This window comes from Onychostruthus taczanowskii, unplaced genomic scaffold, assembly GCF_017590055.1.
Source record: "Onychostruthus taczanowskii isolate IOZ18803 unplaced genomic scaffold, ASM1759005v1 scaffold84, whole genome shotgun sequence".
NCBI classification, from domain to species: domain Eukaryota; kingdom Metazoa; phylum Chordata; class Aves; order Passeriformes; family Passeridae; genus Onychostruthus; species Onychostruthus taczanowskii.
Window position 1 is genome coordinate 3,098,141 of NW_024506332.1, and position 25,441 is coordinate 3,123,581.

The 25,441-nt window shown below is 61.1% G+C and overlaps 4 protein-coding genes across 7 annotated transcripts in view; 2 read left to right on the forward strand and 2 right to left on the reverse strand.

Annotated features, from left to right (window-relative positions):
- Nucleotides 1-1,133: 1,133 nt before the first annotated feature.
- RETSAT (retinol saturase) lies at nucleotides 1,134-8,142 on the reverse strand. The gene is made up of 11 exons (XM_041424665.1): nucleotides 7,885-8,142; nucleotides 6,615-6,797; nucleotides 5,701-5,945; nucleotides 5,038-5,239; nucleotides 4,362-4,559; nucleotides 4,157-4,276; nucleotides 3,533-3,671; nucleotides 3,289-3,398; nucleotides 2,865-3,031; nucleotides 2,312-2,471; nucleotides 1,134-1,925 (listed from the first exon to the last, which is right to left on the reverse strand). Exons 1-11 carry the CDS (start codon nucleotides 8,057-8,059, stop codon nucleotides 1,780-1,782), a joined length of 1,845 nt encoding a protein of 614 aa, XP_041280599.1. The 5' UTR covers nucleotides 8,060-8,142; the 3' UTR covers nucleotides 1,134-1,779.
- A 550-nt stretch (nucleotides 8,143-8,692) lies between these two features.
- On the forward strand, nucleotides 8,693-15,618 carry ELMOD3 (ELMO domain containing 3). Of its 3 annotated transcripts, XM_041424684.1 has the most exons (12): nucleotides 8,693-9,265; nucleotides 9,788-9,883; nucleotides 10,165-10,234; nucleotides 10,516-10,578; nucleotides 10,783-10,856; nucleotides 10,960-11,083; nucleotides 11,677-11,799; nucleotides 11,892-11,984; nucleotides 12,374-12,504; nucleotides 12,960-13,036; nucleotides 13,535-13,662; nucleotides 14,656-15,618. In XM_041424684.1, the coding sequence occupies exons 2-12, from the start codon at nucleotides 9,791-9,793 to the stop codon at nucleotides 14,811-14,813; spliced, it is 1,134 nt and encodes a 377-aa protein (XP_041280618.1). In that variant the 5' UTR covers nucleotides 8,693-9,265; nucleotides 9,788-9,790; the 3' UTR covers nucleotides 14,814-15,618. The 3 variants fall into 3 exon arrangements, with proteins under 3 accessions (XP_041280618.1, XP_041280619.1, XP_041280620.1); XM_041424685.1 differs by lacking the exons at nucleotides 8,693-9,265; nucleotides 11,892-11,984 and adding an exon at nucleotides 9,281-9,323; XM_041424686.1 differs by lacking the exons at nucleotides 8,693-9,265; nucleotides 11,677-11,799; nucleotides 11,892-11,984 and adding an exon at nucleotides 9,281-9,323.
- GPAT2 (glycerol-3-phosphate acyltransferase 2, mitochondrial) lies at nucleotides 14,988-24,427 on the forward strand. The gene is made up of 23 exons (XM_041424746.1): nucleotides 14,988-15,007; nucleotides 16,368-16,582; nucleotides 17,047-17,129; nucleotides 17,743-17,859; nucleotides 17,926-17,999; nucleotides 18,883-18,993; nucleotides 19,125-19,253; nucleotides 19,934-20,033; nucleotides 20,114-20,247; nucleotides 20,325-20,424; nucleotides 20,498-20,704; nucleotides 20,883-20,996; nucleotides 21,184-21,269; nucleotides 21,357-21,451; nucleotides 21,551-21,621; nucleotides 22,602-22,845; nucleotides 23,174-23,322; nucleotides 23,417-23,494; nucleotides 23,576-23,704; nucleotides 23,782-23,902; nucleotides 24,004-24,054; nucleotides 24,160-24,215; nucleotides 24,293-24,427. The coding sequence occupies exons 1-23, from the start codon at nucleotides 14,988-14,990 to the stop codon at nucleotides 24,407-24,409; spliced, it is 2,601 nt and encodes an 866-aa protein (XP_041280680.1). The 3' UTR covers nucleotides 24,410-24,427.
- An 11-nt stretch (nucleotides 24,428-24,438) lies between these two features.
- The window catches only part of LOC121346679 (fumarylacetoacetate hydrolase domain-containing protein 2-like), a 3,060-nt gene continuing 2,057 nt past the window's right edge, over nucleotides 24,439-25,441 (reverse strand). For both annotated transcript variants that reach the window (XM_041424693.1, XM_041424692.1), the window contains exons 5-8: nucleotides 25,056-25,218; nucleotides 24,797-24,905; nucleotides 24,640-24,727; nucleotides 24,439-24,562 (exon numbers count right to left, since the gene is read on the reverse strand). In XM_041424693.1, the coding sequence (XP_041280627.1) occupies nucleotides 24,500-24,562; nucleotides 24,640-24,727; nucleotides 24,797-24,905; nucleotides 25,056-25,218 (423 nt within the window). In that variant the 3' untranslated portion in view covers nucleotides 24,439-24,499. The remainder of the gene's footprint in view (nucleotides 24,563-24,639; nucleotides 24,728-24,796; nucleotides 24,906-25,055; nucleotides 25,219-25,441) is intronic.

The window sequence follows — 25,441 nt, forward strand, 5'->3', positions numbered from 1 at the left end:
CCAAGAGGCTGACTCTGGGTGATCTCTCCTGGCAGAGCTCACTTTCTCTGCAAATTCCATCCCATCACTGAATTATCTCTCTGCTGAGTGATCTAGCCCTCTTTGCCAGATCAGCCTTCAAGCCTCTTTCCAGGGCTCCTTTCCAGCACAGTCACACTATTCCCTGCTCACTCACACTGCTCAGCAGTTGGGCTTTGTTTTCCTCCTGCTCCATCAGCAGGATGATGATGATGATGAAAAGAGCCCTTTATTTATTCCTAAATTACTTTTAAGAATACTATTTTAAATTATTAATTAGATTGAAACAAAGTTTCAAAGCTGTGATGTTTAGCACAGTTCAGTGGTTTTGGTGGTCTAATTCAAGTAGTGGAGGTGGCTCTGCTCCCCCTCCCTGGCTGTCCTGGACCTGGTGGAGAGAGCAGCTGCAGAGGCTGAGGCTGCCTCAGGGGAGCTGAGGGTCTGCCAAGGGGCTCAGTCCCAGCCCTGCCCTGGGGGGTTTCTGTCCCCAAATGTCACACTGGGGGGGATTTCAGGCTAATTTCTATCAAGGCATCGACATCCAGTTGGTGTCTGGGAGGAATATTTGCTGCCAGTGATGTTCTGTGTCATGGCACACAGGGTGGTTTCAGCCCCAGTACTCCCAGTAAAGGGCACAAACCCCCAGGGGAGATGGGGACACTGGGGATGACCGAGGCTGTACCCTGAAGGAGAGACACCTGTAGGGAAAGCACCAAAAAAGAGGCATGGAGCATAAAAGAATTGGGATGGAGGGCTGTGGTGGGAAGCTGGGGAGTGAGGAAATGATCAAGGAGGGACCAAAACCCACAATTAAATCAGATTTAACTGGCAGCAGTTGAAAACCTCGTGCTGTGCCAGTCCAATTTTGCCCAGACCTAGGAAAAAGTGGGAAGTTCTCATCTTTGTCTGCTTTACCTGGACAAAGACGTTTCAGGGGATTTTGGTGAGCACTGGGCACTTCTCCTGTGACCAAATCTGGAATATCTGTGTGAGTTTCATGGGCTTTGAGCCACAGCTCCCTTCCCCTTCCATTCTGTTCCACGTTCCATTCTGCTTCCCCTTCTCCCTCACAACCCCCAGCCCCACTGACCCATCATGAGGCACAAATCCCAGGATCATGATCACTGTTTTATTACTTCCAGTCTCACGTGCTTCCCTTCCCATCTGGAGAGGACTTTCATCCTGTTCCCAAGTTTTACCAGCAGACAGAAGGACTTTGTTTTGGCTAAAGGAGCGTGAGCTTGTGCCACGGATGCCTTGGGGCAGTGGGGGAGAGCAGCACCCAAACACTGGGAATACTGGGGGGCTGGGGTCCTGCTGCTCCCAGGAATGGCTCTGGAAGCCACTGGGCAGTCTGCAAGCTCTCAGACAGCTCTGGGGCTGCAGCTGGAGGTGGGCTTTGGCTGGGGGCTGCAGCTGGGGGTGGGCTTTGGCTGGGGTCAGTGATCCTGATGGGATCAAGCAGCCATGGCAGCTGCTGGTGCCACCCAATTTGGGGTTATCTTGACTTCTCTCCTGGCCACAACATCTCTTGGGGACTCTCTCCATGGCCAGGAACCAGCACTGGGCATGATGGAGGAAGGGGATGCATTTTTTTGGTGGGGGTGAGGTCCAACACAATCTGTCTGGGAATGGGAATCATCCTGGATGAAATCCCTCAGCTTGGCACAGAGACGGGTCTGCTTCAGGTGTGAGGCAGCTGAGAGTGAGGTGGGGTGGTGTGCTGGGGGGCAGGGGTCCCTGGTGGGGGGATGGCAGGCTTTAGTCTCCCTTCTTGGAGCTGGTGGCCTGCAAGCGCAGCTTCAGCCACGCCACGTCCGCGTAGAGGTTGCGCTTGAGGATGGTGCTGGCGCAGATGATGGCTCCTTGCAGGGCTCCCATGAACCCCCCCAGGCACAAATCCTGCCCTGAAAGGAGGGAGAAGCAGAGGAGGTCCCCCTGTGAGCAGTTCCCACTCCCCACTCCATCCCAGCCACGCGTGGTGGTGTGGGCATCACCTTCCAGCTGCCCCACACCATCCCTGGGGTCTGAACCCACAACCCCCTCCCTGTCTGACCTTCCCTTGGCTCCAGCAGGAAATCCCCACCGTGCCCTGGGCAGGGGGACAACCTCCCAGAGCTGGGGGAGCACAGCCCTTCCCTCCTCCCCTGGGACACGGAATTCTGCTTTTCCAGGCGTTATCCCATTGCCCCACAGCGGCTCTTCCCTTTGTTCCATTTCAGGAAGGTTTTCCCTGCCCACACCCCTGTCTCCCAAAGTTCTCCTCCTCTGGGGACACTGGTGGCCCTGTCACCTGTCAGGTAGAGGTTGGGCACAGCCGTGTCTGCCCTCACGGTGGCAATGGCCTCGGCCTGCAGGCGGGGGATGCCGTGGTCAGCGCCGTAGAACTCGCCGTGGGGACTGGCAATGTAGTGCTGGTTGGTGAGGGGAGTGCCACCCGAGAGGTACTCGATCTGCAGGGGGACAGGGACAGGGTGGTCTGCAGGGGCAGCAGCACGGGGAGGCCTCTGCAGGAACCTGGCTGTGGGGGTACGGCCTGGGATGGATTTCCTGGCAGTTCCTGGCTGCTGGGTCTGGCCAGGATCATCCTGGGATGGTCATCCAGGTCTGCCCAGGCTGGATGGGGCTTGGAGCAAGCTGGTCTGGTGGAAGGTGTCCCTGCTCATGATGGGGTGGAACTGGATGAGCTTCAAGGTCTTTTCCAACCCAAACCATTCCATGATTCCTTGGTCATCTGGTAGAGGGGAGCTGGAGGACCCCTGAACCCCAAGTTTATGACCCCTGAACCCCGTGTTTAGGACCCCTGAACCCCGAGTTTAGGACCCCTGACCCCTGTGTTTCCTCACCCGGCCCTCGATGCGAGGGTAGAGCTTGGAGACAGTCTGCATGATGGCATCCACAAAAGTCTTCTTCAGGTCCTCGTAGTCATCCCCCCGCTTGTGGACCTGCTTGTCCTTCCACTCCTCGAACCACTCGTACCTGGCGAAGGTGACGATGGCCAGCGTGGATTTACCTGCAGGAGGACAAGGCTGGGGTGCTTGTCCCTGTGCCCACCCTCATCCCACCCTGTCGCTGCCCCAACCCTCCCCATCCAAACCCCCCAGATCTTTGGGGTTCCGTGTCCTTCATCCAGGCATCCCAAAGACTGCATTCCATGAGCCCTGCCCAGCTTTGGCCATGGATAGCTGAGTGGAAACTCCTTGTTTGGGACCACCAAACCCCAAGAGGAGTTTTGAAACCCCTCACAAGCATTTGTGGTGTCAGCCTCACCGGGGTGCCTCATTTCCCAGGTGGGGTCCTTGGCTGAGGGCGAGGTGACAAAGAGCACAGGGATGTTGTTGGCAGCTTCTTCTCTGGACGAAGCCAGGTAGCGCTTCATCCTGCATGAGAGGGAAGGGCTGAGCCGGGCTTCAGGGCACAGCTCTCCCCGAATCCTCCTTTGGGGCTGAGTCACTGCCCAGGAATTCATCTCCTTACGCTCAACCAAGCACATCCAAGGTGAAGCCAAACCTACATTCCATCCAGGTCGTTCCCCGGGTACATGAAGTAGTTGGTGGGCTCCAGCCCCAGCTCCTCCCTCGAGCCGCTGAGGCCGACGAAGACGGTGAAACCCGCCTCGCCAGGGGACAGCATGTGGAGCTGGGCCTGGATCTCTGCAGCGTGCAGGGAAAAGGGCAGTTAGTGTGTTCTGAGGGAAATCAGGCTTTTTTAGGATCCTCGGATACAAAGAAGTGGTTTCTCCAATCCTGGTCCTTTCCCACCAAACCCTGACCCTTCCCACCCACACAACCATCCCCTTTCCACCCAACTGTGACCCTTCCACCCAGCTGTGACCCTTCCCAAGCACATCTGTCCCCTTTCCCCCATCCTTGCCCCTTCCAGATTTTCTAGGACATTCCAGCTCCCACGAATTTCAGGGCCCTGCAGTGTGTTTTTTTTCCTTAGGGAATCCTCGCACCAAACCAGGACTTTGCCAACCACAGCCAATTAATTGAAGCTGAATGAAAAACCCCTGCAAAACGAGCGGGCCAGGGCTGGGTTTTGAGGGCTGTGGCACAGGAGCCACGGAGGTTTGCCAGGGTTAATTGGTAAATCGGCTTTCCCCTGAGGCTCAGGGTGGGATTAACGTGAGCCGCACCTGGCAGAGCCCGCGCCTCCGCCGGCAGCAGCCGCTCGTAGGTGTTGAAGATCCCGGCATCCGAAATGACCACGGGAGCCAAGATATCCACCGAATCCTGGCCTTTTTTGACGCTCACACCTGGCGGGGGAAAGGCAGAGGGGGAAGGATGAGGTGCTGGTGAAAGGAGCCCCCCTTTGGGAGCAGCCCCGTGGCAGGTGCTCACCGCAGGCTCTGCCCTGGGCGTCCAGCAGGATCCTCTGCACCGGAGCCTTCCCAAAGACGTTGCCTCCAGCCCTCCGGATCACCGGGATGGTGTGGAAGGCGATTTCCCCCGCCCCACCCTTGGGGTACCAGGCGCCGTGGAGGAAGTGGTTCACCAGGATGCTGTGCATGGAGAAGCTGGCCTTGGAGGGGAGCACACCTGGGGAAAAGGGGCAAATCCACACCAGGGGTTTGGGCAAATCATGGGTTTGGAGCTTATCCTAAAGGTTTTAGGATGAGGAGCACCCTGGACGTGACACTGAGAGGAAGGTGAGGAACCTGGAGGAGTAGGGAGGACATTGGGTGTGGGTGTCCCCATGGCAAACCCGTGGTCACCAACCTGACCAAGGCATGGGGGGCTGTGAGCAAAGCCCAGGTGAGGGGGTGGAGGGAAAGGAGAGGTTCTGGAACATTCCCTTGTACAGGAATGATGTCACCCCACGGGGAAGATGAGGAACGCCGAGGGAAAGAGATGGAGATGAGCAACGGGGACGTGTCACCTGCCAGTGACTTGGGGACAAGGATGCTGCCGAAGCATCCACCAGAACATTCCTGCAAACCTTCCACAAAAGGGGGTTCTTACCTTTTTTCTGTTTCTAAAGGCTTTAACATCATCCCAGGGCCTCCTGGTCACCTACCATAGGTGGGGAAGATGTAGCTGAGGACAGCCCGGAGCTCGGGGTTGGGGGTGAGACCATCCACCACCTCCTTGAGGCTGCGTGAGGCCAGCTGGGAGAAGGAGCAGAGGCGTGGGAGCAGCCTGGAGCAGATCAGGAGCCTGGCCAGGAACCTGGGGAGCATCTTCAGGATCCCCAGCAGCACAGCCCCACGGCCGGCGCTCTGTGGGGAGAAGCTGGGGGCTCAGACACACCCCAGATTTCCTCCAAAGCATTTTTTCCCCTTAAATTCACTGCCAGGCAGCCTGGGGAGCTGTGGGCAAGGGTAGTACTGGCTCCCTCAAAAACCTCCTTCAAGAGAAGCTTCTGCCAAAAAGCTTCCCCACTGAAACTCTTCCAGAAAGGTCCTCCCAAAAAACTTCCCCAAAAAGTTGCCCAGAGAAATGGTTCTTGAGAAAAGGACTCCGCCCCAAATCAAACAACTTCTCATTTAGAGAAATCTCCCCCAAAACATCTGTGACGCTGCATTTTTGAGGCAGAAAGGGGCGATTTTGCTGATTGGTGTGTTTCCCAGCACTTTTGGGGTGATGCATCATTCCCTGGGGGTGCCCAGCATGCAGGTGCCAGGGGGGCTCCCCTCGTTGTGTGACCCCCCCAGATCCAAGCTCCCCTGGTGTTCCCCACCTTCACCAACCGCTGGAACTCGTCGATGGCCGCCGCCTCCCCAGGGAACTGCTCCTTCAGCCTCTGGAAATACTCCCTCTCTCCAGAATGGATGTGGAAGGTTTTGCCAGCACCCTGGGGGTCCCCCAAAACCACGGCGTCGTAGGTGGCTGGCAGTGGGGCCCACTCCAGCTGCCCATCTGTCAGCTGGTCCACCAGGAACCGCATCAGGGAGCCCTCCTGCATCTCCCCCACATAGTGGATCCCTAAAATAGACATTTTCCCCCTTGTTTTCCTCTTTTTTCCCTTATTTTCACCTCCTTTTTCTTTCATTTTCCCACCCCAAAGCCACCTCTTATTTATCCACCCCCACCCCATCTGCTCCACGTGGAAGGGAAAGGGAAAATCTGGGATTCATCCAGCTGGGGTGGATGGCACTGGAAGGGAAAGGGAAAATCTGGGATTCACCCAGCTGGGATGGATGGCAGTGAAAGGGAAAGGGAAAATCTGGGATTCACCCAGCTGGGGTGGATGGCACTGGAAGGGAAAGGGAAAATCTGGGATTCACCCAGCTGGGGCGGATGGCACTGACCAGTGATTTTAGCTGGTAATTTTGGAGTTTTGTCACACTTTGCTGTCCACCTGTGCTGTAAATAATCAAACCCAGCCATTCGGGGACACGCAGGGCCGGACTTTGTCTTGCCACAAGAAGTTTGCCAGCAAGACAAAGTGTCCTGAGGTGACATCCCCCACACCAGGACCCACACAGGGGCTGGCTGTGGGGAATTCAGGGCGTTGCTATCCCACACCCAGAGGGGATTTTTTTGGGGGTGAAGAGCAGGAAAATGTGTAAGAGCAGGGGAGCTCCCACCCCGAGGGTATCCCGTGCCCCTCCCTCGGCTCCAGGGGGGGGAACCGGCGGCCCCGAACGGTACCGGAGTCAAACTCGAAGCCCTTCTCGGTGAAGGTGTGGCAGCAGCCGCCCAGCTTGCCGTGCTGCTCCAGCACCAGCACCCGCCAGCCCGCCTTGGCCAGCAGCGCCGCGGCCGCCAGGCCCCCGATGCCGCTGCCCACCACGATGGCATCGAGCTGCGCCGGCACCTTGTCTGCCGAGAACACTGCAACGGGGCAACGGGGGCGTCACCGGGGGGCACCCGCGGCAGGGGGACCCCCGAAACCGCCGTGAGAGGGTGGCACCGCGGGGGGAACAATGCCACCCTGGGGGGGTCCGTGACCCACGGGGTGGTGACACCCTGGGGGTGACAATGCCACCCTGGGGGGGTCCGTGACACACGGGGTGGTGACACCCTTGGGGGTGACAGTGCCACCCTGGGGGTGTCCGTGACACCCGTGGTGGTGACAGCCTGGGGGTGACAATGCCACCCTAGGGGGGTCCGTGACACCCGCGGTGGTGCCACTCTGGGGGGGATGTCGCTCCGGGGCCGGTGACACTGGAGGGGACAATGCCACCCTGGGGGGGGTCCGTGACACACGGGGTGGTGACACCCTGGGGGTGACAATGCCACCCTGGGGGTGTTCGTGACACAGGGGGTGGTGACACCCTGGGGGTGACAATGCCACCCTAGGGGGGTCCGTGACACCCGCGGTGGTGCCACTCTGGGGGGATGTCGCTCTGGGGCCGGTGACGCTGGAGGGGACAATGCCACCCTGCGGGGGTCCGTGACACCCGCGGTGGTGCCACTCTGGGGGGGATGTCGCTCCGGGGCCGGTGACACTGGAGGGGACAATGCCACCCTGGGGGGGGTCCGTGACACACGGGGTGGTGACACCCTGGGGGTGACAATGCCACCCTAGGGGAATCCGTGACACCCGTGGTGGTGCCACCACGGTGTACACCGCTCCGGGGGACCTGCCAGCCCGGGATGACACTGGGGGTGCCAATGTCACCCTTAGGGGGTCCGTGACACCCGCGGCGGTGCCACTCTGGGGGTGCCAATGTCACCCTAGGGGGATCCGTGACACTCGTGGTGGTGCCACCCCGGGGGTGCCAATGTCACCCTTAGGGGGTCCGTGACACCCGCGGCGGTGCCATCCTGGGGGGATGTCGCTCCGGGGGCGCTGCCAGCCCGGGCAGTTGATGGCAGCCCGGGTGTGCTGTCCCGGGGGATGATCCTCCCTGGGGGCGATGGCACCCCGGGCTGCTGGTGCCACCCCGGGGGTTTGGTGGCCCCGGCGGTCCCGTACCTGTCTTGACGACTGTCCTGCGCACAGCCTTGTCGGTGACGAGCGGCGCGGGCGGGCGGCGGCTGTCGGTAGCGAAGGGGTTACGGCTGCCCGGGACCGGCAGGAGCAGGAGGGAGAGGAGGACGAGGAGGAGGAGGAGAAGGGGGGCGAGGAAGAGCAGCGCCTGCAGCCACATGGCGCCGCGGGAGCCGCGCTCTGCCCCGCGGAGCCGGGAACGGCGGCGGGCACGGCACGGCACGAACGGGAACGGCGGGCACGGGGCGGGGGGACCGCGGGGAGGAGCGGGGGCGGGCACTGGGAGGGGCATTGGGCACTGGGAGCTGGGACAGGGCTGGGAAGGGGCACTGGGAGCTGGGACTGGGCACCGGGAGCTGGGACTGGGCACTGGGAATTGCGACTGGGCACTGGGAATTGGGACTGGAAAGTGGCATTGGGCACTGGGAGCTGGGGCAGGGTACTGGGACCTGGGACTGGGAAGTGGCACAGGGCACTGGGAGCTGGGACTGGGCACTGGGAGCTGGAACTGGGCACAGGGAGGTGGGACTGGGCACTGGGAATTGCGACTGGGCACTGGAAAGTGGGACTGGAAAGTGGCATTGGGCACTGGGAGCTGGGACAGGGTACTGGGAGCTGGGGCTGGGAAGGGGCACTGGGAGCTGGGACTGGGCACCGGGAGCTGGAACTGGGCACCGGGAGCTGGGACTGGGCACTGGGAATTGGGACTGGAAAGTGGCATTGGGCACCGGGAGCTGGGACAGGGTACTGGGACCTGGGGCTGGGAAGGGGAACTGGGCACCGGGAGCTGGGACTGGGCACTGGGAATTGGGACTGGAAAGTGGCATTGGGCACTGGGAGCTGGTCCCGGGCACTGGGAGCTGGTCCCGGGCACTGGGAGCTGCGACTGGGCACCGGGAATTGCGACTGGGCACTGGGAAATGGGACTGGGAAGTGGCACTGGGCACTGGGAGCTGGGACTGGGCAGTGGGAGTTGGGACTGGGAGTTGGGACTGTGCACTGGGAAGTGGCGTTGAGCACCGGGAGCTGGTCCTGGGCACCGGGAGCCGGGACTGGGAAGTGAGAGCTGACACTGGGCACCGGGAGCTGGCACTGGGAGCTGGCGACACCGGTGGTGGCACTGGCATACTGGGAGCTGGCACTGGCACCGGTCGGCGGGACCGGTCGCCCCTCTGCCCACCCCGGAAGCCCCGAGTCCCGTTGCGGGCCCCGCCCCCGTTCCAGCTCCGGCGCTTGGGCCCCGCCCTGCCCCACCCCCTTTCGTCCCGCCCACCGGGCCACGCCTCCGCCCCGTGCGCCTCCGTTTCCGCGTCGCGCGGTGCGCCCCGGGAATTGTAGTCCCGCGTGACGGCGCTGGCGGGCCGAGGTGCGGACTACAGCTCCCGGCGTGCAGCGCGGCCGCTTCGGGCTGAGGGGTCAGAGAGGTCTGAGGGGCTGGAGCGGGTCTGGAACGGGCTCCTGAGGGGCTGGAACGGGGCTGGGACGGGCTCCTGAGGGTCTGGGACGGGCTCCTGAGGGGATGGGACGGGCTCCTGAGGGGCTGGAGCGGGTCTGGAACGGGCTCCTGAGGGGCTGGAGCGGGTCTGGATCGGGCTCCTGAGGGGATGGGTCAGGGCTGGAACGGGCTCCTACGGGGCTGGGACGGGCTCCTGAGGGGCTGGAACGGGCTCCTGAGGGGCTGGGTCAGGGCTGGGACGGGCTCCTGAGGGGCTGGAACGGGGCTGGGACGGGCTCCTGAGGGGCTGGAACGGGCTCCTGAGGGGATGGAGCGGGTCTGGGACGGGCTCCTGAGGGGATGGGACGGGCTCCGGTGGGGCTGGGGTGGCTGTGGGGTGTCGGTCGCCAGAACGCTCCCATTCCCATCGGCCGATCCCCTTCTGCCCCGCAGGCCATGAGCGGCGCCGGGGGCTCGGAGCGGCCGGAGCAGCGGCTGGAGCAGCGGCCCGAGGAGCGGCCGGAGCACCGGCAGCGCGTTGTGCCCCCGGCAAGTTCCTCGTTCCTCTCCCGGCGTGTCTGGGAGCCCCCCTAGCCGAGACCCGCGGGGCCCCCACCTCAGGGGTGCCAGCCCCTCTCTTGGCCTCATGGCTCCATATCTGCTGTTACAACCACATAAAATCGTCCTGAGGGTACAGACCCTCCCTGAAGGGGCCTGAGCCACCTTCCCGGGGGCACAGGGGCTGTTTGCTGGGGGGAAGAGCTTAGGATTCGGGGTGGGCTGGTGTTTGGGGTCTCTCTGTGACACTGTGTTCCCTCTGTGCCCCTCAGATTCCAGCTCTGGGGCAGGGAGGTGTCCTGCAGGAGCTGATGCTCGGAGTGGGGCAGCCCCCAGACCCTGGTGAGCTTTTCCTGCTTCTCTTGGATCAATCGTGGCGTTTCCCGGTGGGAAAGTCACCCACGAGCCCCCAGGGATCAAGCAGGGGGGGATGTGCCAGTCAAATCCGTCTGATCCCAGATCATTCCCCAAACTCACCCAAGACAAACCTTGTGGTGGCTCTGGTTGGGATTTTCCTCGGAAAAGAGGAAGCACAGCCCCAGGGTGTACTGAGGGGGGCTGGGGGAACCCCCACTCCGTGTCTGCCTCCCAGATGTGACTCCGGTACCCCTTCCCTTGGGCAGGGATCAGCGAGGAGCAGCGCCAGGCCCGGGAGGAGTGGGAGGCTCTGGAGGAGATCCAGTCAGGTACTGGGACTAACAGGGGGCTGGGAAGGGGGAAAGAAACCTCAGGACGGGTGGGGGCAAAGCGGGGGGCGTTACTTGCGGTGGAGGGGCGAGACGGGGCGGGCAGTTCCTTTTTCCCCTTTTCATTCTCCTGGAACCGGGGCTCATTCGGGGGTGCAGCCAGGGCTCCGTGGGGGTCTGACCCCGCTCCCTGCCTCCCTGCAGGCGCGGCCCCCCCTCCGATTTCCTTCAGTGAGGCGCTGCAGCACTTCCAGAGCGCGGAGCTCTCCTCCAGCCGGGTACGGCCGGGCTCCGGCTCCGCTCCTTGCCGGGAGCGGGGCACCAGCCCCTGCCCCGCCGCCGGCCGCGCTCCCTGAGCGGCTCGGGGTGTTTCTCCTGCAGGGGAAGGTCCGGGCTCCGGGGCGCCGCGGGATCCTGGCCGCCCTGCTCCGCTGCCTCTGCGGGCCCCCCCGGCTCCGCCCGCAGCTCCGCGGGGAGCAGGAGCTGGCGCTGGCCATGGCGCAGTGTGAGTGGTGCCCTTCGTGCCCTGCTGGATCTCATCCCTGCTCCCTTCCTACGGGCACAGCTCCAGGCGGGAGCTCCGGCTCCACGGCCCTTCTGCCCCTCAGTCCAGGGGCACATGGGGTGGGAGTCACCTGCTCCCTTGGCATGAGGGGGGCACACATGGAAACCCTGGGCCTGTGGGTTTGGGGGCAAGTAGCCTTCTCTGGGCACCGAGGGGGTTTTAAGGTGCCAAGCTGTGTTTTTTAGGTGCTGTGAGGGCGTTTTTGGAGGGTGTGGGTTTGGTTTTGGGCACTGAGGGACATTTTCTGGGTTTTTTATGGCGTTGAGGGGTGAGTTTGGGGTTTTTTGAGGACCAAGAGGCATCTTTTAGGTGCTGAGGGATGTGTTTGAGAAACGGGGGAGACTTTTAGGGTGCCATGGGTTTGGTTGCTGAGGGTTTTACAGTGCCAAGGGGCATTTTTAGCTAACAAGGTGGGAAGTTTAGGTTCCAAGGAACGTTCTTGGGGGCCAGGAGGTGTTCCTGGGGCAGCGAGGGATGTTTTCCAGATGCCAGGAGTGTCCTGAGGCCCCTGGGTGCTGGCTCCCTCCCTGCAGGTGCCCTGGATGACTCGGAGCGGGTGCACATGCGCATCCTGCAGACCATCTACCGGCAGCTGACGCGCTCCAGGCTGGGCTGCCCGCGCTACGGGGAACACTGGGAGGAGCTGGGCTTCCAGGGTAGGACAGGGAGCAGCCCTCTGCCTGGGGAGATCCCCAAAATCCATTCAAAGCTCCCCTGGAACCTCCCCGTTCCATCCCCGCTCCCTCAGGCACTCCCTGTGCTCCAGACCCAGCTCCACTGGCCTCCCTTGGACATGCTCCAGCACCTCAATGTCCTTCTTGGACCCCAAAATTGATCCCAGGTTTGATCACCCCAATCCTCCCACTCCTCTCCATATCCCTACAAAATTCCCAGGGAGACTCTCAGTCCCTTTATCCACAGAAGAACTAAACCAAACTGGCCCCAGTACGACATGTGGACTGGTTGGCTGGCACATCCCAGTACTGCATTCCTAAAAAAGCTGGTAATTCCTGGAAAGGTGTGGGAGTGGGAGGGGTGGGGCAGGGGCTGGGTAATGCCCAGGTGAGCGAGGTGATGGCCCCATCAGGGAAATGGCCTGAAAGCTTTCCCTCAGGAAATGGAATCCCCAGCATTGTTGCACTCTGGAAGTGCAGTGACAGGGAGTACAGGGAATAACAGCCCATGGAAGTGGGAAGGAGGCAGGGGGTGACTCCAGGCTCACTTTTCCAGGTGCAGATCCCGGGACTGACCTGCGTGGGACGGGAATGCTGGGGCTGATGCAGATCCTGTTCTTTGTCCTGGATTCCCGGACGCTGCCGCTGGCACGGGAGATTTTCCAGCTCTCCCAGCATGAAACCCAGGCATGACCTTCCCCCTCCTCCCTGCCAGGGGGTCTCCCTTGGAATTCTCCATGCTCTGGGAGAGGGAAGAACAAAAACCTTCTCTTCTGAGTTTTTTTGGGATGCTGAACCACCCCGATCCAGGCTGGAGCAGAGCTCCAAGTGCTGTATTTATGCTGGGAATGGGATTTTAGGGATTTGATACTGGCTTGGAGTGGGATAAAGAGGCTGGACAGTTGGGCAGCAGGAAAATGGGAGTGAGTAGAGCCATTTTAGTCCGGGTTTAAGCCTGGGTACAAGATAGGCTCAGGCCTCAGCATCCATCCAAGCCTGGCTCTGTAGGGCTGTTATCCCAGTGCATGGATCCCATGGATTTGTGCATGCATGGATGTAGTGTCAAAGGGCCAGAGATGCCAGAGGGGAGGAGGGTTTTCCAGCTGAGCTTCCTTAATGCTGGAATTGTGGTTGTTTTCCAGAATTTTCCCTTCTGCATCATGTCTGTGAACATCACCCGGATCGTCATCCAGGCGCTGCAGGAGGAGCGGCTCTCCCGGTGAGCAGGGCTGGTTTTGGGGTCTCAGGCTGCATCCCAGGTTGTTCCCCTGCCCAGCAGATGGCTGAGCCCTCTCCTGTTGTAAAAATAATCAGTTGGGACTCAGTTTCTTCATGCAGAAAAGCCAGTCCTTTATTCACATAACTCGTTTTATGGAGTTTTCACAGACCTCACCTGTAACTCCAATTGGCTGGTGGTTTTCTTGCTAATCAATTCATTGGTTTAAAAGTGCCTCTGTGTGTAAGAATTTCTCCAAGTGTTTCCATATTTCCTTAGTGGATTCTCATAGGACAGACCTATTGTTCATGGAAGTGCAGATTTCTATTTCTCTCCAGGAACAGGCGTCCATCTTAATGGACTCTTCACTCCCAACATTATCCCACATGGGAACTTGCAACCTATTACTAGCTTAGCTAGACAAACAGGGCCCAAACCACATTTTTTAAAGGCTTTTGTAATCCTTGGAGTGGTCAGTGATCCCTGTACTCCCCTGTGCAGGGAGTGCAACCGGCGGCAGCAGGTGATCGCGGTGCTCAACGACCTCTACGCCGCCGCCTTCCTGCGCCTCTCCCGCCTCTGGGAGCAGCAGCACGGCACCGTGGCCAACGCTGCCTTCTTCCTCAAGGGTCTGTCTTCCCAGCTTCTCCCTCCCCAGCCCAGTGACACGGGCTGTAAGGCTCAGGAAGTCCAGACATTCCCAGTTTAATCCCCACACTGAGGTTTTGACAGTTTTTCCCTATCCCAGGGGTGTTTTGCCTCCTATTTTCCACCCCCAGGGGGATGCTGGAGGTGGGTGACACTCCCTGCTCCACAGGCAGGGAGCCGTAGCTTAGCCCCTGTCCATGAATTACCTACTCCAGAGTGGAATGCTGTCAGTGGGACTCAATCCCTCAGGTATCAGGATCCAGCTGGCCCTGCTGGGCTCCAGCTTCACCCCACCTTCCCTGCACTCCAATTTTAGGGTGCTCAGGCTGGTTACTCTAGGGAGGATTGCTGTCAGTGGGAGTAGTGTATTCCTCAAAAATCAGGATCCTGCTGGCACTGCTAGGCTCCAGCTTCACCCCACCTTCCCTGCACTCCAATTTTAGGGTGCTCAGGCTGGTTACTCTAGGGAGGATTGCTGTCAGTGGGAGTAGTGTATTCCTCAAAAATCAGGATCCTGCTGGCACTGCTAGGCTCCAGCTTCACCCCACCTTCCCTGCACTCCAATTTTAGGGTGCTCAGGCTGGTTACTCTAGGGAGGATTGCTGTCAGTGGGAGTAGTGTATCCCTCAGAAATCAGGATCCTGCTGGCCCTGCTGGGCTCCAGCTTCACCCCACCTTCCCTGCACTCCAATTTTAGGGTGCTCAGGCTGGTTACTCTAGGGAGGATTGCTGTCAGTGGGAGTAGTGTATCCCTCAGAAATCAGGATCCTGCTGGCCCTGCTGGGCTCCAGCTTCACCCCATCTTCCCTGCACTCCAATTTTAGGGTGCTCAGGCTGGCACAGTGCTCCCTCCTCCCAAGGAAAGCACAGGCCTGCCCTTTCCCAAAGGAAAATGTCAGGACACCAGATGTATTGAACCCTTGACACCATCCAGGTCTGCTCCCCTCAACCTTTTCCCCCTCTGACCTTTCCAGAGCTGGAATTATCCACCAAAAAGAAGCCGAGGCAGCTGCTGAAATCCCTGGAAGCCTACCTGAGCCGCAGCCTTCGGCCTCCCTCCCCTCCTTCCTCCTCCCAGATCCAATTCACCAGCATTTGTGACCCTGGCGTGGAGCTGGAGGGAGATTCCTGATCGGTCTGACACGGAGTGGGACGCTGCACAGGGAATTGTGCTGGTGGATCAGCCCTTGGAGGGAGACACACTGGTGTTCCCCTGGTTAGGGGGCTTGGGAAGGGCTGGGAGAGCTCACAGAGCTGGGATTTTGCCTTCTCCAGGTGGAACTTTCTGGAAGCAGAGAAGGAGGAGATGGTAGAGCAGGGGATTCCGTGAGCCACCCATCCTGATGCTGGGATAGTCACTCTCCCCACCCCAAATCCAGGGTCCCACCTGGGTCCTGACCCTCCCCAGGTGGAGCTGGAAGGTGGTGCTGGGTTCCTGGATCCCATCCCGGCCCCAGCAGTGCCTGGAATGGGTATCCCCCCACTTTGGGGGGCTGTGTCAGACCCCCCAGGGTCACTGTGGGCTGTCAGCACCCAAAAAAGTTATTAAAGGGGGGAGACAAGGGGTCTGGTGGGAAAGAGTTTTGGATTTGCCACTGGGGGAAGGAAAAGCGAGCTGGGGGTGCCCAGAGTCCACTTTGGGGTGAAAAAGGAGCTGTGGAGGAGAGAAATGAGGGTTGAGAGCTCCAAGGGGGAGGGCAAGGGTTATTCCCTCTGGGAGCTCAGGGCCAGTGCTTGGGAATGTCCCCAGGCCCCTAAAAATGGGGAAAAGCAGCCCCCAAAGGCCAAATCTGGAGAGAAATGAGGGGTTTGGGGAAGTGGGAGCTGGGGGAGAATGGAACGTTGTGGCCCCAGCCCCACTGAGAGGGCGATGATTCCTGGGGGCTGGGAATGCTCCTGGATGGAAAAAAACAAATAAATAAATGGAGAAAAAGGAGCCTGGAGTTGGCGTTTGCTGTCCTGATCTTGACTTATTGTGGAAATTGAAGGGGGAATTCTTTTTAGGTGTTTTGGGGGAACAAAGATGGGGGCAGGGGGGCATCGGGGCAGTCTTGCACCTGTGGGAACACATTTGGGAGTGGTATCTGGAATAAGGGGGGGATAGAAAAGATGAGAGAAAAGGGGAAAAGAAAGGATGGTATAAAAGGAGAATAAAAGCAAAGGGACAAGAAAAAAGAGGTGGGGGGAAAAAAACCAAGAACAAAATAGAAAGGACAAGGAGAAAAGGAGGAAGAAAAAAAAAAGAGACAAGAAGGGAAAGAGGCTCCACCACCCTTTTCCTAGTTTGTTTGTTTGTTTATTTGCCTTTTGCCTCTTCTCCTTTCCCCGCTCCTTTCTCTTTGTTTTCCCCCCTTTTCCAGGGGTGGTCCCGGAGGTGCGAGGCCCCCGCCCCTCCGCAGGTGAACCGGGGCCCTTTCGGCCTTTCCAGGCCGCTGCAGCCCCGGGGCTTCGGAGGCGTGGGACTGGGACAGCTGGGGACGGCGACACCGCGGCTGCTGGCCCTGGGCTGGTGGCGACCGGCCTGGGGGGCTGCTGGCCCTGGGGGGACGGGGACAGGGACAGGGACAGGGACAGGCCGGTGACGCACGGCGGGGCTGGGGAGCCCAGAGGTGACCGGGACCCCCCGGTGGGGCCGTGGAGGGGCCGGGGGCTGTCCCGGGCCGGGGGTCCTGGTGGGGCCTGGGAGGGTGGAGAGGCCCTCATCCCCCGGGCCGAACCCCCCGGGCCGAACCCCCCGGGCCGAGCCCCCCGGGCCGAGCGTGGCGTGGGGCCGGGCCGGGGGGATCCTGTGGGGCTGTGTGGGGGTGCTGCCCCACACCTGGGCCTGGCGGGCCCTGAGGGTGTGCAGGGGCAAGTGCTCAAATCCTGCAGGGGATGTGGGGTGTGAGGGGGCACTGTGGGGTGTGTAACCCCCCTAAATTCCCTGTAGGGCATGTGGGGAGTGAGGGGTCAGTGTGGGGTGAGTACCCCCCCCAAATTCCTGTGGGGCATGTGGGGTGTGAGGGGGCACTGTGGGGTGTGTAACCCCCCTAAATTCCCTGTAGGGCATGTGGGGTGTGAGGGGTCAATGTGGGGTGAGTAACCCCTCAAATCCTGCAGGGGATGTGGGGTGTGAGGGGCACTGTGGGGTGAGTAACCCCCCCAAATTCCTGTAGGGGATGTGGGGTGTGAGGGGTCACTGTGGGGTGTGTAAGCCCCCAAATCCTGTATGGGATATGGGGTGTGTAACCCTTCGAATTCTCTAGGGGATGTGGGGTGAGTAACCCCTCAGATTCTGTAGGGGATGTGAGATGTGAGGGGTCAGTGTGGGATGTGTAACCCCCTCAACCACCCCCAATTCCATAGGAATTTGTTTCTGTCTGCAGGATTTTTCCAAGGACCCTCGAGCACCAGTGCCTCTTCTTCTCCCCAGTTTGGGGGTGTCCCCCCAGCCATGACACCCCCCAGGGTATGTGACACCACAGGGACCCTCTGTGCCACCAGCCTGCCCCTCGTGAATCCCCTCCAAAATCATACCGGGGTCTCCTCATTTTCCCCTTCTTTTCTTCTCACCAGCTACATTTTAAACCAAATTTGCTTTTTTTTTTTTTTTTCCCTTCTTTATTTAGGAAATGAAATTTGTCAGCCCCACCCCTCAGAAAGGGAAGGGGGATCCCGATTTAGGGACCAAGGAATTGTAATCCCAAGTTCCAGGGTACCCTCTGACTCTGGATGTGAGGATGGAAAGGGCTGATGAGGGGTCTGGGGTTTCCCCAGATCCCACTGAGCCCCCCCCCCAGGCCCATATTTCTCAGCTGATCCCACTGGATCTGGGTTAATCCCACTGGATCTCTGTCTCTGAGGGAGGGAAAACCCAGTGCCAGGGTGCTGATCCCCCAGAGCCAGGTTAATTCCCCTGCGTCCAGGCTGCTCCAGCTCCACGCTGTCACCAAAAAGTGCCACCAGCTTGTCCCAGCTAAAATTCCTTTATTCCTTGCCCACGCCACAAGCGTGTTTTGGGGCGTTTCCACCCACATTTGGCATTCCCAGACGCCCCTTCCCGTTTTCCTTTCCCCGCTCAGATCCAAACGTGGACCAGCCGCTCGGGCCCGAAGCTGGAAGTGTTCATCCCCTTCCTGGGCAAATACCACCGGCCGGTTTCGGGGCGCTGCTGCCAGACCTGCACGCCCAGGAGCTGGGTAGGAGACTTTGGGGTGCCGGGGGGGGTCTGCACCTGCAGGGGTTTATTCCCTTTTTCCTGCCAGGATGGATTCTACCCCGAGGACCTGGCCGCTCTCGGGTTCCGCGACGCCAGCCGCCTGACGGAGGCGGACACGCGGTGAGGAGCGGGGAGCTCTGTGCTTCAGAAAACACCTGCACAAACACTTTTTTCCCCCAATATTTCACCAAAATGCCTGTGGGAAGCCCTCTCCATCCTCCCTGGTTCCTCGTTATCACAAACCAAGCCCGTTAATCAATTTTGGGAGGCTGGAAGTGTTGCTTCCGAGGGTTTGGGCTGCGCTCTGCTCATGGGATTGGGGATTTGGGGTCGTGCCTTTATTTGGGGTCTTGGTGGGAAGAACGGGGAGGTGGAGGGTTGTTCTTCTCTCTGGCTCACAGGGAAAAGGGAAAACAGCCACTTCCTCCTAGAAGGAAAAATACCAGGAAAGGCAAAATTGTAGTTATCCCCCCTTTTCCTCTGGGCAGGAGCTGCCACAGAGCCATTTCCAGATATTTTCATTTTTGAGGTGCCAGATTGCTTTAGCTTCACTCCCCTTTAGACAGCAATCCCTGGATTATTCATTTTTTGCTTTTCTCCTTCCCAAGTCGGGTCATTATTCTCCATTCAGTTCCAAATGTTCCCAGTTTCACCTTTGGAACGCTTGGAAGAATCCATTGGGATCACAGGGATTGCAGTTCCCCTGTCTCACTCCAGCCCTTCCTGCATGCTCTGGGGTGTCCCACAGCTCCCTCCCACCCTGCCCTCAGTGCAGATTTGGGGATAGATTGGGAAATTTCCGTGATTTGAGAATCCCAGGTTTGAATCCCAGCTTTCCTTCCTGCTGGGCAACCTGAAGCATCAATTCACCAGCGCCTCAACATTTCCAGCTGTGAAATAGGGAGCAATGTCCTGAATCTGGCAGAGGGGCAGGCTGGGGGGGCTCTGATCCTGGTGGGAAAGCCCCCCCCCCGGCCAGGATGTCACCGTGTGTCCCCTCCAGGTTCCGGGGCTGGCTGGTGCGGAGGGTCTGTGGGTTCCTGGCAGCCTGGGAGTGGAAAATTCCAGCAGAGAGCGCCGGGGAGCTCCTGGCGCGGATCTGCAGCAGCAGGAGGTGGGTGGGAGCGGCTGGGGTCGTCCCGGGAGGGGCTGGCCCCCAGTCCTGGCCATCCTTTTGGAACCCAGCTCTCTGCACCCCAACACCTGGGTGCTGGGGGCTCCCCCCTGCCCTGCTCTCCCCCTCAGGGTGCAGGATGCTGCCTCCGGCCGGGAGCCTGGCTCGGGAGGGGATGAGGGATCCCAGCAGCTCTGCAAGGAGGAGATCTGCCAGATCCTGAGGGAAATCCAGGCCCCGCTCTCCCCTCTGCTGCTGAGGTCACGGATCTTCCAGGGAGATTCTCCGGGGGATGGACACAGATCCTTTTTGGGGCATTCTGGGGTTTTGGGGGGATGCACGTGGATCCGTTGGGTGGTTTCCTGGGATCCTTTTGGGGGATATTTTGGGATCCTTTGGCTGCACACAGATCCTTTGGCTGGCTGCCCTCTCTAGGTCCTGGGGCCATTCCCCCAGTTCGAGCTGGAGTGGGAAAATCCAAACCTTGCAGGAGGGAGGGAAGCACAGAAAACTTTTCCTTTTCCTTTTCCCATCCCAGCGCTGACAGCTGGGAATCTGGGGCTTCATTGCTTGTCTGATCCAGTGGGAATAAAGAGTACTTTTGAGTTGAAGGGCAAGGTGTTTCCCTGGGAATAAGAGCACTTGGGGATCCCAAAGTGGGACACTCATAAAGAGTACTTTTGAGCCATTAAAGGGCAAGGTGTTTCCCTGGGAATAAGAGCACTTGGGGATCCCAAAGTGGGACAGGAATATGGAGGGAATGCGGGATTCCCGATGGCAGCTCTGGCTGCCAATGGAAAGGAGGATGTCTCATCACACACAGCCTTTCACATGTGGTAAAAGCAGGAATTTTGAGCAGGGATTTGGGGGAAACTGAGGCAGGGAGGGTTTGGGGAAGCCCCATCCACGGCAGAGTTCCTCATTCCCAGTTTCCCCACAGGCTGTGCCACTGGCTGCTCCCCAAGCTCCTGACCCGTCTGTTCCTGGGCGTGCAGCTGCACCGGGGGCAGCTGGAGATGGTGCTGCGAGCTGCCAGGACGGTAGGCAGCCCCGCCGGGCCCTCCCCGCCCCTGCAACGCCGGCAATTCACCCCAGCTTGCATTTCATCCCTTGCTTGCAGCCCGAGGTGCCGCTGGTGTTCCTGTGCAGCCACCAGTCCCCGGTGGACGGGCCCCTGCTGTCCTTCCTCCTGCTGTCCCAGGGCATCGGGCTGCCCCGGGTGACCGTGAGCGCCGGGACCAGCCCTCGCCTGCGGTGAGGCAGCGCCCCGGGGTGCTCCCCGGGCATCCTGGGCCACGCAGGGGTTGCCCACGCTGTCCTTCCCTCGCCAGATCCCTGCTCCAACGCCTGGGAGGGATTTTCCTGCCTTCAGGAATGGCACCGGCACGGAGTGACCGGGATGAGGGGCTCGCTGGCGCTGTGCTGGACGCGGTAGGTGCAGCTTGGGCTGTAAATGCCTCGGGGGCGGCGCTGGCAGCTCCCAGCACTCCCAGTCTCTCCCCAGTACGTGCAGGAGGTGCTGCGGAGCCGGCAGCCCCTGGTGCTGTTCCTGGAGGAGCCCTCGGCTGCCCTGCGGCTGGCGGAGCCCGCCCGGCGCTGGCTGCTCCGCCTGCTGCGGGCGCTGCGCGACGGGACCGTGCCCGACGTCCTGCTGGTCCCGGTGGGAATCGCCTACGACGTGGCTCCTGGCAGAGTGGAGCGGGATGGAGCGGTGAGAGGGGGTCCCCGCAAAGCGCTGGCACTGTCCCTTGGGGATCAGTGTTCCCCAAAACCTCTAGGAAGCACTGGGAAGATCCCTAGGGAGAGGCATAGCCCAGATCTCTGGGAGCATCCCTGGGGAGTGGCATCCCCCAAATGTGCTGTTAATCCCTCGATGCCGTTCCTGGCAGCCCCCTCAGCCCCTCGGGGTCGGCTCGTGTCTCTGGGCAGCATTCCAGGCCCTGCTGAGCTGCCAGCACCGTGGCTGTGCCCAGGTGGATTTCTCTCAGCCCTTCTCCTTACGGGTACGGCAGATCCCTGCATCCATCCCGCACTGGGAGGCTCTTCCTGGGTGTTGGTGGGGTTTGGGCTGCCTGGGAGGATCTGGAATCCATCCTGGGGAAATCTGTGCTCCTCCCAGCCCTGGGATTGGGTGAGCTCCTGGTGCTGAGGGCTGCGAGCACCCACAGGCTCCTTCATCCTCATTCCCAGGAATTTGTGGACAACAACCTCGTGGGGCCAGTCCTCACCGGGAATCGTCCAGAGCAGCTGCTGCTTCCCACCATCCTGGGCAGGAGGTGAGGAGCTGAGCCCCCTGGGGGCAGTGCTCCCCTTGGATCTCTGCTCCTGGCTCTCTCCTCACCGCTCTCATCCTGCCTTCCCAGCCCTCTGGACGTGGGGACCGTGGAGGCTTCGCGTCCCAGTTCGGGGAGTGAAGAGGAGATTTTGGTGACGGCGCTGGGGCTGCACGCCCTGAGCGGTAAGGGGGTCCCTGCATCCCTTGGGATGGTGTTCCCTGCTCGGGAATGGGGTGGAGGTTAATCCCCCCTGGATAACGAGTGCCTCTCCCCCACTGCAGATTCCAGAGCCTGCTCTGCCGTCACAGCCGTGGGAATCACCGCGGCGCTGCTGCTCCACAGGCACCAGGAGGTGGGAGAAGGCTTCCATCCCCTTCCCTGGGAGCAGCATTCCCAGTGGGAATCCCCCTCTGCTTCAGAACAGCATTCCCAGCAGGACTGCCCCCTCCCCTAAGGCAGTGTGCCCAGTGGGAATCACCCTCCTTTCCCCAGTGGGAATCGCCCTTCTTTCCCTGGGGGCAGCATTCCAGTAACAGAATGGGAATCCCCTCTTCCCTCAGAGCAGCATTCCCAGTGGAAATCCCCCTCCCCTCAGAGCAGCATTCCCAGTGAGAATCCCCTGTCCCCTCAGAGCAGCATTCCCAGTGAGAATCCCCTGTCCCCTCAGAGCAGCATTCCCAGTGAGAATCCCCTGTCCCCTCAGAGCAGCATTCCCAGTGAGAATCCCCTGTCCCCTCAGAGCAGCATTCCCAGTGAGAATCCCCTGTCCCCTCAGAGCAGCATTCCCAGTGGGAATCCCCTCTTCCCTCAAGCAGCATTCCCAGTGGGAATCCCCTCCCCTCAGAGCAGCATTCCCAGTGGGAATCCCCCTCTTCCCTCAGAGCAGCATTTCCAGTGGGAATCCCCTCCCCTCAGAGCAGCATTCCCGGTGGGAATCCCCCTCTTCCCTCAGAGCAGCATTTCCAGTGGGAATCCCCTCCCCTCAGAGCAGCATTCCCGGTGGGAATCCCCCTCTTCCCTCAGAGCAGCATTTCCAGTGGGAATCCCCTCCCCTCAGAGCAGCATTCCCGGTGGGAATCCCCCTCTTCCCTCAGAGCAGCATTTCCAGTGGGAATCCCCTCCCCTCAGAGCAGCATTCCCGGTGGGAATCCCCCTCTTCCCTCAGAGCAGCATTTCCAGTGGGAATCCCCTCCCCTCAGAGCAGCATTCCCAGTGAGAATCCCCTCCCCTCAGAGCAGCATTCCCAGTGAGAATCCCCTCCCCTCAAGCAGCATTCCCGGTGGCAATCCCCCCCCTCAGAGCAGCATTCCAGCAGCATCCCCTGTGTCCCAGGCCGTGCTGCTGCCCCGGCTGATGTGGGATTTCTCGGAGCTGCTGGAGCAGCTGCTGCTGCGGGGCCGGGCCGTGGGCTTCTCGGGGCAGCTGCGGGCGCTGGTGGGGCACAGCCTGCGGCTGCTGCAGCCCCCCCTGCGCCCCCCCAGGGCTGCTCTGGGGCCCCCCGAGGCCTCGGCCCGGGCACGGCTGGGCCAGCTGGCGGGCGGGGTCCGGCACCACCTGGCTGGGGAGGCCGTGGGAGGTGAGTGGGGACGGGGGGACAGCGGTGGCACCAGGGAGCAGAGGGACTGGGGGAATGGGGGACACCGGGAAGGGGTGGTGGCTGCATTCTGGAGAACACCAGGGGTGGTGTTTGTATCGTGGGGGTCGATGGCAGCGGGATTTGGGACAGCAGGGATGGGTGGTGCCAGGGAGGTTGGTGATATTGGGGCTCGGTGGCACTGGGCATGCAGGGGCTTATTGACACTGGGGAATGGGGATGGGGGGATTGGGGATGCCAGAGGTCAGGGACACTGGGGGTGATGGGGGCTTCAGTGACTCTAGGGCAGGTGACACCCCTGTCCCATCAGCCTGTGCCATCCGTGCCCTGCTGCTGGAGGTGCTGCCAATCCTGGGGCCGCCCTCCAGCCTCACCAGGATCGTGCTGAGCCGGGACGAGCTGCTCCACAAGATCCTGGAGCTGCTGCAGCTGCTGCCCCCCACCCTGCTGGGGCTCCAGGTGGGGACACGGGGCTGGCCTGTCCTCCCCAGCCCTGCTGGGGCTCCAGGTGGGGACACAGGGCTGGCCTGTCACCCCTCTGCTGTGTCCCCAGCCCTGCCAGCCTCCTGACTGCCACAGCCTGGACATCCTGGACAAGCTCATCCTTGGGGGGCTGCTGGAGGAGGAGGAGGTGGGTGACCCCCCCAGGACGTCTCGTGGGGCACAGGGGCAGGGTGGCTGCGAGGTGAGGTGACAGCCTGCTGTCCCCTAGGCAGAGGGCGAGCGCTGGGGCTGTGACGTGGCTCCTCACCGCCGCTTCTGGCGGGGACAGTCCTTGGGCTTCTTCAGCGATGACAGCGACAGTGACAGCGAGCACGGCGTCCCCAAGCAGTGCTACAAGGTACTGGGGGGTCCCCCCACTGCCCCCCGGGCTGGGGGAGGGTGGTCTCCCCTAAATCTGGCCGTGTACCCCCCCAGCTCCGCGAGCCCCAGGGCTTCCCCGGCTTCCTGCTCTTCCTCTGCCGCCTCCTGAGCCCCGTGCTGCAGACCTACGGCCGGGCGGTGCAGTTCCTGCAGAGACCCCCCTGGCCCCAGCCCGGTAAGACCCCCCAACGTGGGGAACCCCTTGGGACTCCCTGGGGCCACTGAGGCATGGCTGCAGCCCCGGCAGGTGGGATCTGACGCCCCTCCCCACTGCAGAGGCAGACTACGTGGAGGCACTGCTGGAATTCCTGGCCGAGGATGAGGATGGTGAGTCAAATAAGGGGGGGGGTCTTGTTTTAGTGACCCCCAAGCCAGGCTGAGGGTTCCTGAGAGGTGTCATTTGGGGGTTCTTGGGGATCTCTCTGCCCACAGGGTACCCTGACAGGAGCCTGGCCCTGAGCTCCCTGCAGAGTTTCAAGGACATGGGGGTAAGCACAGCTCCCCCAGCCCCCCAACACTTCGCTGCCCCTCTCCCTCCCCTCGTGACCTCCCTGTGCCCCCCCAGGTGCTGGAGGAGATGCAGACCCCCACGGGACCAGCCCTGCAGCTCTCCCAGCCTTTCCAGTCTGCTTCCAACCGGGAGAAGCTGGCAGCCTTCATCCACCAGTTCACCCAGCTGTAGCCCCCAGACCCATAAAAGGGGCACAGTGACCCAATGGCTCCTGGATTTATTGACCTGGGCGGTGGTGGGACCTGGGGCGCTTCTCCACCATCACACGACCCTGTTGCAGATGGTTCCCAGCTCCTCAATCTCACACTGCACCTCGTCACCACGCTGCAAGGGGGGACACGGTGGCACCTGTCCCCACGGGGCTCCACCGTGTCCCCCCCGATCCCCCCATTTCCCCTCACCTTGAGGAAAACGGGCGGTTTCCGAAAGACCCCCACTCCCGCAGGGGTCCCTGTCAGCAGGATGTCCCCAGGGACCAGTGTCACGAACCTGGGGGGGCACAGGAGGTGTCAACCACGGCCCCCAGGGCTTTGGGGGTCCCCAGGCCCCCGTTCCTACCGGGACACCCAGGCGACGAGGGCGGGCACCCCGAAGATGAGGTGCTGGGTGTTGCTGTCCTGCATGAGCTGCCCGTTGACGCTGCAGCGGATCCACAGCTTGTGGACATCTGCAGGAGGTGACACAGGGGACACGGGGGACGTGGGGACAGTGCCACCGTGACCCCAGCGAGGGGAAAACCATGGGGGAACAGGGAGAGCGGGGCTGTGATGGCAGCGGTGCCAGCTGAGAAAGGGTCAGGGTGGCATCCCTGCCCCACCTGGCACCGCCTCCCTGGTGACAATGGCCGGCCCCAGGGGACAGAAGGTGTCGAAGGTTTTCCCCAGCAGCCACTGCCGCCCGTTGCGCCGCATCTGCCAGTCCCGGGCGCTCACGTCGTTGGCCACCGTGTAGCCCAGTACGTGCTCCAGCGCCTCCGCCTCCTGGGGACAGCGGGGGGACACTCTCAGGGGACACTCCCAGGGAGCCCCCGAGGCGGGGACACTCAGGGGACACTCCCAGGGGACACTCCCCGAGGCGGGGACACTCTCAGGGGACATTCCCAGGGAACCCCCGAGGCGGGGACACTCAGGGGACACTCAGGGGACACTCAGGGGACAAGCCCCCGAGGTGGGGACACTCAGGGGACACTCCCAGGGAGCCCCC

What these genes read in the sequence shown, in the direction of transcription:
- ELMOD3 (XM_041424684.1), top strand. Translation starts at nt 9,791, where the DNA reads ATGAGCGGCGCCGGGGGCTCGGAGCGGCCGGAGCAGCGGCTGGAGCAG. An exon ending in GGGGCAGCCCCCAGACCCTG is followed by an intron (nt 10,235 to 10,515) that starts GTGAGCTTTTCC and finishes TCCCTTGGGCAG; the next exon opens with GGATCAGCGAGGAGCAGCGC. An exon ending in TCTGGAGGAGATCCAGTCAG is followed by an intron (nt 10,579 to 10,782) that starts GTACTGGGACTA and finishes GCCTCCCTGCAG; the next exon opens with GCGCGGCCCCCCCTCCGATT.
- RETSAT (XM_041424665.1), bottom strand. Translation starts at nt 8,059, where the DNA reads ATGTGGCTGCAGGCGCTGCTCTTCCTCGCCCCCCTTCTCCTCCTCCTC. An exon ending in GGGAACGACCTGGATGGAAT is followed by an intron (nt 3,399 to 3,532) that starts GTAGGTTTGGCT and finishes CCTCTCATGCAG; the next exon opens with GATGAAGCGCTACCTGGCTT. An exon ending in ACCCTCGCATCGAGGGCCGG is followed by an intron (nt 2,472 to 2,864) that starts GTGAGGAAACAC and finishes GTCCCCCTGCAG; the next exon opens with ATCGAGTACCTCTCGGGTGG.
- GPAT2 (XM_041424746.1), top strand. Translation starts at nt 14,988, where the DNA reads ATGGTAGAGCAGGGGATTCC. An exon ending in CAGCCATGACACCCCCCAGG is followed by an intron (nt 17,130 to 17,742) that starts GTATGTGACACC and finishes TTCCCCGCTCAG; the next exon opens with ATCCAAACGTGGACCAGCCG. An exon ending in GGGGCTGCACGCCCTGAGCG is followed by an intron (nt 21,452 to 21,550) that starts GTAAGGGGGTCC and finishes CCCCCACTGCAG; the next exon opens with ATTCCAGAGCCTGCTCTGCC.